The 12,162-nt window shown below is 37.4% G+C and overlaps 2 protein-coding genes across 2 annotated transcripts; both read left to right on the forward strand.

The window, feature by feature from the left end:
* Window positions 1-550: 550 nt before the first annotated feature.
* Window positions 551-1,827, forward strand: LOC145503247 (melanocyte-stimulating hormone receptor-like). The gene has a single exon (XM_081482739.1). It carries the CDS (start codon window positions 792-794, stop codon window positions 1,740-1,742), a length of 951 nt encoding a protein of 316 aa, XP_081338865.1. The 5' UTR covers window positions 551-791; the 3' UTR covers window positions 1,743-1,827.
* A 761-nt stretch (window positions 1,828-2,588) lies between these two features.
* On the forward strand, window positions 2,589-6,088 carry LOC145503250 (adenosine receptor A3-like). The gene is made up of 2 exons (XM_081482742.1): window positions 2,589-3,076; window positions 4,548-6,088. Exon 2 carries the CDS (start codon window positions 4,719-4,721, stop codon window positions 5,646-5,648), a length of 930 nt encoding a protein of 309 aa, XP_081338868.1. The 5' UTR covers window positions 2,589-3,076; window positions 4,548-4,718; the 3' UTR covers window positions 5,649-6,088.
* The last annotated feature ends 6,074 nt before the right edge of the window (window positions 6,089-12,162 follow it).

A 12,162-nucleotide genomic window follows, 5' to 3' on the forward strand; every position in this document is an offset into this window, starting at 1 on the left:
GCTAACTGCGTGGCAAATTTTCGAGCGACTTTTGTTGACACGTTTAAACGCTTTGTTTTTGGTGAAAAACACTCGAAATGAGATTTTAATACTGTTAGGGGAAAAATATGTGGGTTTAATCACATCAGTGAACCAGAATTTTAAATCGCACATTTATATTCAAAGTATATATCTTTGAACTCTTGGGTAAATATGTGTTAATGTGACACACCTGAGTAAATTATTAAATAAGTCTGAATTTGCATTTTAATCTCCCCGAAAAGAAGATCACGTAAATGATCTTGCGCCGTGAAAACTGAATTTCTAGATTTCACTAATAAAAGAAATGTTTACTCTTTTAAATACATATCGAGCTTTCTTGATTTCTGCATAAAATTTCTCTACAATTTTTCGTTGATTTTTATTTTACGCTGCCGTGCAAATTATTTCGCCCACTTTCGTTAGCCTAAGGGCTTGTGCAATTTTGAGATAATTTTCAATTTTCAATCATAGATGTAATGCAAATACTTTATTGCACTCGTATTTATATGATTATTCAGACAATTTCATATCGTAATACGTTCTATTCTTGTTCTTCTGTTTCTTTTTCATTATTATAGCCAAATTAAAGCTGGTAGCAAGCTGTATTAAAGAAGACACTGGGCCTTTTTTTACCGCTGTTGCAATTAACTGTGAAGACTACTGACCGATGACATCACTGTGAAAATTCAACACATATTTCCCTGACATTCCTTACGTATTTTATCCTGGATTAACCTGAACGAACTAGAGCTGCGGTTATCGCTGATAAAATGGCTAACTTAACAGGCAATGGAAACCACACGACTCATGAAACTTTCTATTGCTCTGTAGCGATTAGTGGAACACAACAAAGTATATTTCTTTCAACATTGAACACTCTTATATCTATCACTGCATTTTTTGGGAATGCTTTAATTATTGTCGCTCTCCAACAGGTTTCGTCCCTTCATTCGTCGTCAAAGCTTTTGCTTCGTTGCCTTGCCTACACCGATCTTTGCGTGGGCCTGATTTTACAGCCTCTTTACATTACATATTTACTGTCTGCAGAAAATTCCAAATGTTGTTACTATTTTGAACCCATTACGTACATGGTAGCTGCCGTTTTTTGTGGAGTGTCGCTATCGACGTTAACTGCAATAAGTGTGGACAGGCTTCTCGCCTTGTTATTGGGATTAAGATACAGACATGTGGTAACTTTGAGGCGAGTACAGGGTCTTGTGGTTTTGCTTTGGCTTTCTAACGGTGCCACGGCAATGACATACCTTTACAACGACATTCTTACAGTAGCTTTCGTCTGTTCAGGACTGTTACTGTGTTTAGTAACCTCGACCTGCTGTTACACAAACATCTACATTACGCTCCATCATCACCAAGCTCATGTTCAAGTGCATGACGATGACGACCAAGAGGAGCCTAACAAAGTGGGAACACATATAAATATAACAAAATACAAAAAGACAGTATCGAGTGCAATGCGGGTGCAAATGGCATTACTAGTTTGTTATCTTCCTTTTGGTGTAGCAACGATGGTAGTTTATTTAAGTGAAACTTATCCTCCATTCCTAGCACTCGTTTGGGAACTCACATTATCTCTCCTTACTTTTAACTCTTCTCTTAACCCGGTTCTTTATTGCTGGAAAATCAGAGGAGTACGACAAGCAGTAAAGAAAATAATAAGGAAGCTAGTCTGTCCTGTCAAGTTAACTGTACCGTTAGCCTAGACTGCAAAGAAAGTAATTATACTGAGAGCATGTTAATTACAAAAGTGTTATCGCACACATTATTTCTGAGTTCTAGGAAGAATAAATAAAGGAGCCTAAGTGTGAAAGTAGTAAACATTTGCATGTTTCTTTATTTTTAACTATTCAGTCAGGTCTGCATGATTAGAGCCGAGTTTCTCTCCAGAAAATCGTTACAATTTCCAAAATAACAGGTAAAGAACACAAACATTTACTGAGAGCATGATACTTACAAATTAGATGTTTATGTAGACAACATTTTTTAGTTCTAGAAAAAAACAAAAGAACTAAGCGAGCTTGAATGTAAAAGGAGGGAACATTTCTTTTTATTTTATTCTTTACTATTTAGTCAAATCTGGAAAGAATCAAGTTTCTTTTGAGAAAATCGCCTCAATTTTCCAAATGACTGGTAAAGAACACACATCAGATCAGAAGTGGGCGTTGTTTTGACGTAGTCAATACAAATTTCAGGAGCAATAACAACAATAACAACAATCCTCATTGACTTGCACTTAGCGCTGAGTATTATATACGTTACAAGTTGATTAAAGAAAATAATAAGAAAAGTAATTGGCGATTGCAGCCTAGAGGCTAAAGGAACCGCAAGGTTTTTGAGTTAGCGCTAAGAACTTGTTATTGTCAATTTTCATCAAAAACGAGAGCGGCAAGGAAGAAAACTAAATGATAGCATTATTATTCAAATTTCGTAGAGTATTGTGATGTTTTACTTCTTTGGTAATGAGGAAATTGATGCCAGAGGTCTATTGCCTGATGAGAGAACATTTGTTTTCCAATGCAAACTTGAACGAGGTATTAAATGCTGCCAGTGGTTCTGTCGGATGGCATCTCATTGGAGACACTCTAACAGAGAGGTTTAAATGCAAATACGGTTGTGATACTTTAATAGAAAGCTGTTCTTACCATGAACTTTTCGTCATGAAAAGTGATATCAGCCTTCCAGTTCAGTTTAAAAAGCTTCTATTGACCTTGGTCAATAGAAGCTCACAAAACCTAGTCCACTAATTGTCATGTAAATCGTGGTATATAACATTTTGTTTTAAGTTATAATGACAGGTAATTATACAGATAAACTAAGTTGTGAGTGCAAATTACAAAAGGTGACGTCAGTCATTTTTTCCTCTTGCCGTGATGTTTCTCAGCTTTGAACGAGTGAGGAACAATCGCGATTTGCATTTAGAGAGGATTCAAAGCTGCTTTTTTCCTGTATAACGGGTGTTTGGCTCGGCGAAGAAAGTCATTTATAGATCCTGAGAGAAAAAGGGACCGAAAACCTCTGACCAAAAAACAAAAAAAAGGTAATAGTACATTTAAAATAGTGCCCTGACCAAGAATTCTATACATATTGATGAAAATAACGAGAAATTGCGTTTACGGGACGCAGGAAAAATCACAATATTTTGTCAAGAGAGGAGCCGATATTTTAGCTGAAACGACCCACGAAAATCGCCGGCAGCTTTTACTTATCATCATCAGTTCTCATACGAGTTTCTCTTGCTTAGGGTCGGGATAGGTATGCGAAATGCTGGATCTTCGTAAAAGATTTGTATTCCCGCCCTTCGATCGCAAGATAAAATCGAATATTCGTACGCTGGGGCAATGATTTGGCAGACATGATATACAATCGCGCAAAGGGGCCCTATTCAATACGCAACTTTTAGGGCTGTAAGGTTGAGAATTGAGAAGACCAAACTTTGAGACGAAACTATCATGATACGTAAGTGAACTTTGATTAGCCATCTTGTGGTAGCGACTCTAATTGTTCTTTAAACATTTTACGCTAAAACTTAGTCACCATGTATTCTAGTCTCCTTGTAGTTTTCGAGAAAAGTTGAAAGTATAAAATGTTTTGAGTTAGTAATATGTTAGAAAGAAGTGCTCAGTATAAGAAAAAATTGTTCAACAATGAAAGTATATTTTAATTTCGTTTTCACGTCCAAGCAGAATTCGGGAAATGACAATATCTGAATACAACATTGTTGAGTTTCCACAGAAAAATCGTTTGTTCTATTATGAGTTCAATCAAAAAGTGAATTTTAGAGTGAAACTGACAAATTGGCAAACTGTCAATTTTTTCTTACTCGATGGACTCAAACAAAGCCTTCGCTTTTAAACGGTGCCGTTATCCTAATAACACTTGGAATTTTAATATCTATTCAACGACCTAATTCATTAATTTACATGAGGTTTTAAGTTTTTGATATGTCATTATCTACGAACAATTGGTGAATATAATGTCGTATGCTGAGTAAATAATGTTCTATTTTACTTCCGCTCAAACGATTGCGCTCCTTTTAAAATCAGTGCGGAGTTGAGCTCGAGATAATAAACGTTTTTAAGAAAATCTTTTTATTTCTACTTCATGCTGTTCGTTGAAAAACACTCGAAATCACCTTGTATAAAAGAAACAAATATATACAAAAAAAACCAATTATTACGCTAAAACCATTTGTCGTTTGTAATTAAGTAAATATATAACGCTGAATATTCACGTTCACCTGAGCAAATAATATTATCCTTTACTCTTGGGACAATGGCAAATATTATTTTAATATTAATTTCCCGAATCAAAATTTCAGCTTGAACAGGTAATTGTGCTCTATAACAAGAATTAAGGACTTCGAACATTTTAAAATATATATATACATATTATTACTGTTATTATTTTTTGAAAAGCAGAATTGTTGCTATTATTAAACGAGGGTGTTGGGCTATTTCGGTCTTTTTTAATGGACCTACAACTTATCTATCGTTGATTATATTCCTTAGGTGGCTGTGGAGTTCAGATGAAAGGAAATATTCTTTTCCACGGACGGCAAAATTGCGGAACGAGCCACTGGCAAAGGAAAATAATCATTCCACAACATCTTCCTTGCTACTCTGGACATTTTAACTGACCTATTTACTACGGAGTTAAAACAGAGAACTTATCGAGAAATCATGGCCAATTTAACAAACGATGGAAACCAAACAACTTATCAAGAATCCTTTTGCTACAAAGGGGCAGTAGATGAGATACAGCAAAAAACGTTTCTTTTAACATTAAATGTTCTTATATCCGTGACTGCATTTCTGGGGGATGCTCTGATCATTGCTGCTCTTCCAAAGGTGTCGTCTATTCATCCGTCTTCAAAGCTGTTGTTAAGTTGCCTTGTTTGGTCTGATCTCAGTGTGGGCTTCATTTCAGAGCCTCTATACATTACATTCCTACTTTCTCCGGCCGATACATTCCTATGTTTCTATTCTGATATCATTAATACTACCACAGCTGTAGTATTCTGCGGAGTATCGTTCCAAACTATAACTGCAATAAGTGTGGACAGACTTCTCGCTCTGTCGTTGGGTCTGAGATACAGACAGATTGTAACTATAAGGCGCGTGAGAGTCTTCGTAATTATGTCTTGCCTTTTGAGCAGTGCCGCCTCACTAACATATCTATTCAACGAACTAATTCATACCTTCATCACCTGTGTAGGACTGTTAATCTGTGTGGCAGTCTCCACCTTCTGTTACACGAAAAACTATCTCACGCTGCACCATTATCATTCTCAAGTACAAGACAATATTCACCAAGAACCACCGAGTGAGGGAGGAACTCCAGTGAATATAGCACGATACGGAAAGACAGTATCCAGTGTACTATGGGTCCAGATGTCATTAGTGGCCTGTTATCTTCCATATAGTATAGTGACAATTTTAACTACTGTACTCAAAACGTATCCGCCATCTCTTGCCCTCGTTTGGGAACTAACCTTCGCTCTCCTGATGTTCAATTCATCTCTTAATCCGATTCTTTATTGTTGGAAGATCGCTGGAGTGAGACAAGCAGTAATTGAGACAATCAGAAAATGTTATCATTTATCAAGTTAGCTGTGCTGTGAACGCAAAACTACAAGAACTTGTTACTTACAAAAGAGTTGTTTTTATTGCTTTTTTTGTCTTTCAGCTTATGGCATAAAAAATAGAAACGGTAACTTATTATCACGAAACTGGGATATCATAGATGATTTATTTATAAACAACCTTGCTAAGATTAAGTTCTATGCGGTTTCCATACTTGCGCTATTTGGAGACATTTTTCACTTAAATGTAGAGCTTTGGACGGAGACGTCCTCCCCGAGGGGCAATAACGTCGCGGCCAAAGGATAATAGCAACATATGTCCCAGAAATTTGCTATTAAATCGAAAAGTTATTACTCGAGAGCTTCACCACATTAAAATTGATACCTTATCTAGTGTATGGCCTGTTCACCTAGCAAGTACTTAAAAAAGGCTTCCTTCGACTCACCTCATAGCCTTCAAAATTTATAAAACGAAGAATGCTGTCGAGCTTCATCTTTGTAAAACATCAGCTTCCCAGAGGGTCTTAATTTAATGAAACTAAAAACTCAGACGCATTTTTTTCTCTTTAGTTACTATTATTATTATTATCATTATCGTTATCATTAGCATTAGCATTAGCATTTAGCATTAGCGTTATTTTAGTATTGTCATTTTCGAATATGTCAACGTCACATGAAAAGCGGCAATAAAGAAAATTTATAATAACAGAGCGACATTTCAATTATATTTTCGTCAACTTTGGCTTTGGCTGATAGTTTTCAATAATAACTTCGCTATTATTTACCTTCTGTAAGACTGAAGAAGATTCCGTGGAGAATTAGACGTTTTTGTATACAGCAACTCAAGTTTTTTTGGAAAGAGTGTCATAATGGCTACTCATCCATGAAAACGAAATGCTAGATTTTTCACTTATGGATGTTTTGTTTCGTAAATCCGATATTGATAAAGACCTTATGGTAATCAACCACATTGTTTTGCTTGGAATTTTATCTATAGGTGTAAGCTTGATTATACAAAATCATTCTTAGAAGTTTTTGAAAGCTAAGTTGAAAGCAACTCTAAGCATAGAATTTTATATTGTTGGAGAAAAGGGTAAACTCGTACAACATTAAAAAAATCAAGTAGGATTCCTTTATTCCTGGATTAGTATAAGTAACTCCTCTTTCTATTCTATCACTAGCATAACTATATAATGTTTCGTGTAACTTATATTCGCAGCCAGTTTTGGCACTTTGTTAACTAAGCTGGCTGTTCTTTTTCCCCGAACTCTCCATAGTAGTGCGTACTGCAGTGTTATTGTAATGTTATTATTGTGGGTAATGTTAGTATAAATTGTAAGATATGCCAGTATCTTAAGTAATGTCGCTATTGTAAGTGATATTAGTATTGTAAGCAATGTTAGCATTATAAGTAGTGTTAGTATTGTCAGTAATGTAAGTACTGTAAGTAATGCTAGTATTGTAAGTAATGTTAGTATTGCAAGTAATCACGGTAAGTATGGTAAGTTATGAAAGTATGGTAAGTAATGTTAGTAATCTTAATAAATCTTTCGTTTGGTGACTCAAGCAAATTAAGGCAAGGGCTTCCAGTTATTCACCCGAAAAGTTAGGGGGTAGTCTTTCTTTTGAAGCTTTAGTTGAAGCAGCATGAAACTTTGCCAGGTCAGAAGGTTGTTAGATTTTGTCAATTTCGCGTGTCGAGAATATGCAGATCAGGTCATGTGACCTCTTAAAGCCGCAAAATCTCTTACATTAAATGGAAACAATTTTTTTTTTTCATTAAAAGGTGATGTTTGTTTCATGATTTTAGGGCCATTAGGTACATCGTTACTACGCTTGGAAAAGTTTAGATATTTTGAGACAAAAATTTAAAACGACACATCACTTTTATCGGGGGACTGGGTACAATTGTCAAGCATAGTTCCTTTGCTGTTGCCATTAGGACTTTTCTTGTACCGGTTGAGTTGAAACCTTCTTTGAATAAACTGTTCCCATTTTGTTAGCCGTATCAAGTCACGTTGCCTAATTTGCATAAGTGCGACAAGTCAAAATGATCACTCAAGGAGAAGTATTTGTCTACCAAAATTTTCTTTTGTTATGAACGACATCTGAGAAGGTAGACCACCCCCTCACTTTTTTGAGGAAAATTAACTGCTGACCCATGTCTTAAATTACCTGAGGACGTTTTCGTTGCCGTTGCCGTCCTGGTTGCTTAAGGGTCCCTATCTAATAAGAATTTGGCTGAACGACTATCATCAGTATAGTAACGCTTTGTTCTTTTGTTTGTTTGTTTGTTTGTTTGTCTTGGGTAAGATGGTCATTATGATAAGCCCTGCCTAATAAATGAATTTCGCCTTCACGTTTAAGAATGGCTGACTGTTAGGATCGAGAAACGGCAGTCAATGACCCATTTGGCAAATCGCTCATATTTTGCCCAAAGACGCCCTTAGGTGACCTTATTCTAAAAATCATATTGTAAGGTTTCAGCGAATTTTTATTTTTCAGAAATTTGCGAAAATTTGAAAGCGCGGTCAAAGTGCGGTTTTTCGTGTAATAAAATGACCGAAATAAGGTGCGAGGACGAAGCGCTGCTAAAGTCTTAAAATAAATTCAATTGACTTCAAACTTCACACAAATGTGGAAAAACCACTCTAATTTATTTCTCGTTTTAAACTAATCTCAGATATGTTGATATAGTGGTTTTCCAAACCATTTTAAAAACACCTATGAAGCGTGTGAGAAATAACAGCAAAATATAGGTCATGTTTAACTGCATAAAAAGGCATCTGGTACCTCACTTTCCCATTATTTTACTTTACAGCCGTAAAATATCATTATTAAACATATACCATGCCAAGTCTAATGCTCGAACTCGCAGTATTTCCCTTTGAGAAAAACGAAAATCTATGTCAATGTTTTGGGCGCAAATAACACAATAATTATACAAGAACAAGAGACAAATCAATTTCAATGGCGAAAGTAAAAGGCCAACTATCATTAATTAAAATCCCGTCAATTCACTGCTATCAGTAGAAACATAATGTTCACTACATAAAAACTGTTTTTAGACGTTTTCGATCGAAACATTGCGCGTTAACTTTGCTTAATTTCCTGTCCGCCGTCGTGTCTAGTTTGTCAGCGTGTGTATTTCCTTTATGTAAACAAGACTGTGAATGGTTGTCATAACAAACGCAAAGAGATTTTCTGGAACCTGGATGTTTTCGATTCTCCAAAACGCTTTAAGTTCGTTAAGACACAATAATGGATCAACTTGGAATGCTGTTTAGCATTAAGTACGTTAAAGGACTATAAATTAATCGAGTTGAAATATCTTAAAGCAAATCAAAATCGCGCCCTTACGCTAATTGCTACACAGCTGATCTCCCTTCAAGTTTAAGAAGTCGAGAGGTTAATCCGGCGATGTATTACCGGTACAACAACAAAATCAAACCGAGGTCATCAAAAGTGTAAGTTTAAAAGTGTAGTGGCAAGTTCGAAATAAATTTCGCCTATATGAATTGGAAACAAGGAGTGAAACGGTCTGACCGGAAACAAATAAACAAAATATTAATACAGTGGAACCCCGTTAATACGGACACCAAGGGGACATGCCAAAATGTCCGTATTAACGGAGTGTCCGTATTAACCGGGGTCGTCGGAAAAAAGTCAGGGACACGTGTTTTATCGATACAAACACTAAGGCCGACACTTGTACGGCAACAAAACGTTTTAATTGTACTGTAAATTACAAATCATTAACTGTATCACTCTCGGTGAAATTTTGCCTTTGCAACCAAAGCCGGGAAATAGTGAGGACAAAAACGCAGTCGCCGTGCTAAAGGAAAGTCGAGTTATCGGCCACATTCCATATCACCTCGCAAACACTAAAAACCGCACTGGTATAGTCACCCATTTTATTTCAAAGCCTACTAATCGAGGATCAGTTGAAGTATGTGGAAAAGCAGTTAATCGGGTAGAGGCCTTGGTATGGAAATACCGTGTGTTTATATTTTTGATGGTCCTAGGAAGCACGTGGATTTACTTGAACAATTAATAGACGTTGGCAACAACCCAGGAATACGAACGGAGGCCGATGCTGATCACCGTGAGTGGCAAGCATAACACGTCAAAGAGGAAGAAGGTTACAAGCCAGGAGTGTAGCAAAAGACCAAGAAAGTGAAACTTTTGTGTAAGCGTATCAGGCAGAAAACTTTATATAAGGACTGCAGACTGGGTAATGCACCGGAAGAAAGAACTGGTCAAATGCGTCATGCTATTTTGCCACTGTTTCATTTAGTAATAAGATTGTATTAACCCGCCGAAATCTGTCATAATTTGACCAGGGTACAAAATCTCTAATTAGCACATAATCATGACAATGACAATAGACAGTGCACAGATACAAACAGTCTCCGTAAAGCGGGGTTGACGGTGTATAAGAGTTTGTCGCTCGGGACACAGAAAAGTGTCCGTTGTCCGTATTAACGGGTGTCCGTAATAGGCGGGTTAATTTTAGAAAAAATAATGCGCTTTTCGTCGGGGAAAACGAAACTGTCCGTAATATCGGGGTGTCCGTATTAAGCGGGTATCCGTAGAGCGGGGTTCCACTGTAATAAGTAGTTCTTTGTGAAAAACTATTTTAAGGAGAGTAAGCTGTTCGCGAGATCTATGTTTTCAGATGTTCTAGAGTGATTAGTTTGTTAAGGCACTGTTGCGCTGCGCCTGCGCGCAGTGTCGGACAAAAAGTACATTAGATCATCTGTTATACTTCAGAAGAAACCCTTGACCATTAGCATGTTCATAAAGCTAAATAGTATCATTGTAACAGCATCAGTTCATTAGAATAACACAGAGGCCCATTAGGGTAAGGCGTAGGGACAATCTGCAGTCCTTCCACCAGTGGTTCACTATCACTCTTCTCGGTTAAGCTTTGCGAGTTGCCTGACTTAACTCGTGGCTCCCGGCCACGCCCATCTAGTAGTATGTCACCACCCCAGTATGTGAGTATGTGTCGAAAGAAAACTTGAGATTCTATCAAATACGATTAGCATTACAACCAGACCGATTGCGTGTTGGACAACGCTAAATTATAATGTGCAACAGGCTTTTCCGGTTTAAATGCTTTCCCACCTGTCCACGGTCAATGCAATATGCGCGCCAACAAGTAATTGACTCAGCGGAACTAAACTCAAAATTATTTAGCTTAGTGATCCCTGTGATACTTCGAGAATCATCTGGTGTTTCAGTGTTACCTTTAAGAGCTGAAGACCACTTAATTTTCCACGGCATACAGATATCCGAAATTTCTGAGAGTACACCCCCCCCCCCCTCCCCGACTGTAGCTACAACTAAGAGCCATTCAAGAACAAGAAATAATTGCTCCTGGATAGAAGAGCTTTAAAAAGCGCATTTCAATCTACTGTCACTAAATTAAACTTGTAATTGCCAAATGTTGAACATTTGCGCGAGAGCAGTGAAAGCGTGACTGCGCTGCTCGTAGGGTTGTGTGACAACTTTTACTGAGTCTCGAATATCAGCCACGCAGCATGGTTGCCGATAAAAACAGATTCATAAGGCCTCCTATTCTTACAACAGAAAGCTTGGCCTCTTTAAGGCAATGTGGAGTGGTATTGAGGGGAATCGACGGCTCTTAGGTATGTTTTCTGTAACGTTTTCGGATTAAATTAGTCGTATTAATATCTAGTTTATTTGTTTCGGGTCAGACCGTTTCACTTCTTGTTTCCAATTTATATAGGCGAAATTTATTTCGAACTTGCCACTACACTTTTAAACTTACACTTTTGATGACCTCGGTTTGATTTTGTTGCTGTACCGGTAATACATTACCGGATTAACCTCTCGACTTCTTGAACTTGAACGGAGATCGGCTGTTTAGCAATTAGCGCAAGGGCGCGATTTTGATTTGCTTCAAGATATTTCAACTCGATTAATTTACAGTCCTTTAACGTACTTAATGCTAAACAGCATTCCAAGTTGATCCATTATTGTGTCTTAACGAACTTAAAGCGTTTTAGAGAATCGAAAACATCGAGGTTCCAGAAAATCTCTTTGCGTTTGTTATGACAACCATTCACAGTCTTGTTTACATAAAGGAAATACACACGCTGACAAACTAGACACGACGGCGGACAGGAAATTAAGCAAAGTAAACGCGCAATGTTTCGATCGAAAACGTCTTAGCCTGCGTAGCAAGCGTTTCTCTGGGGTTCGGGGACAAAGAATTACAGCGCCAAAAATGGACCGAGTAAAAGAGGGGGGAGGGGGAGGGGAAGGAAGGAAGGAAACGCTTGCAGACAAACCCCTGGATTTCGAAAACCGCCCACTTGGCCTTTCATGTCTGAGTGCGGACACTGAGATTTCGTGCTGTCATCGACTGTCATAAATTAACCAATAAAATCTTCGGCCTTCCGTAGCGGAAGTGAACTTTGAACCAAAATAAACTTTACTCGTCTAAATATGTCTGAAACAACGAGCGCACGGTGGGAACGGAGAAATCTCGATGAATTAAATTTGGTAATTTA

Source organism: Orbicella franksi, chromosome 11 (genome assembly GCF_964199315.1).
Source record: "Orbicella franksi chromosome 11, jaOrbFran1.1, whole genome shotgun sequence".
NCBI classification, from domain to species: Eukaryota; Metazoa; Cnidaria; class Anthozoa; order Scleractinia; family Merulinidae; genus Orbicella; species Orbicella franksi.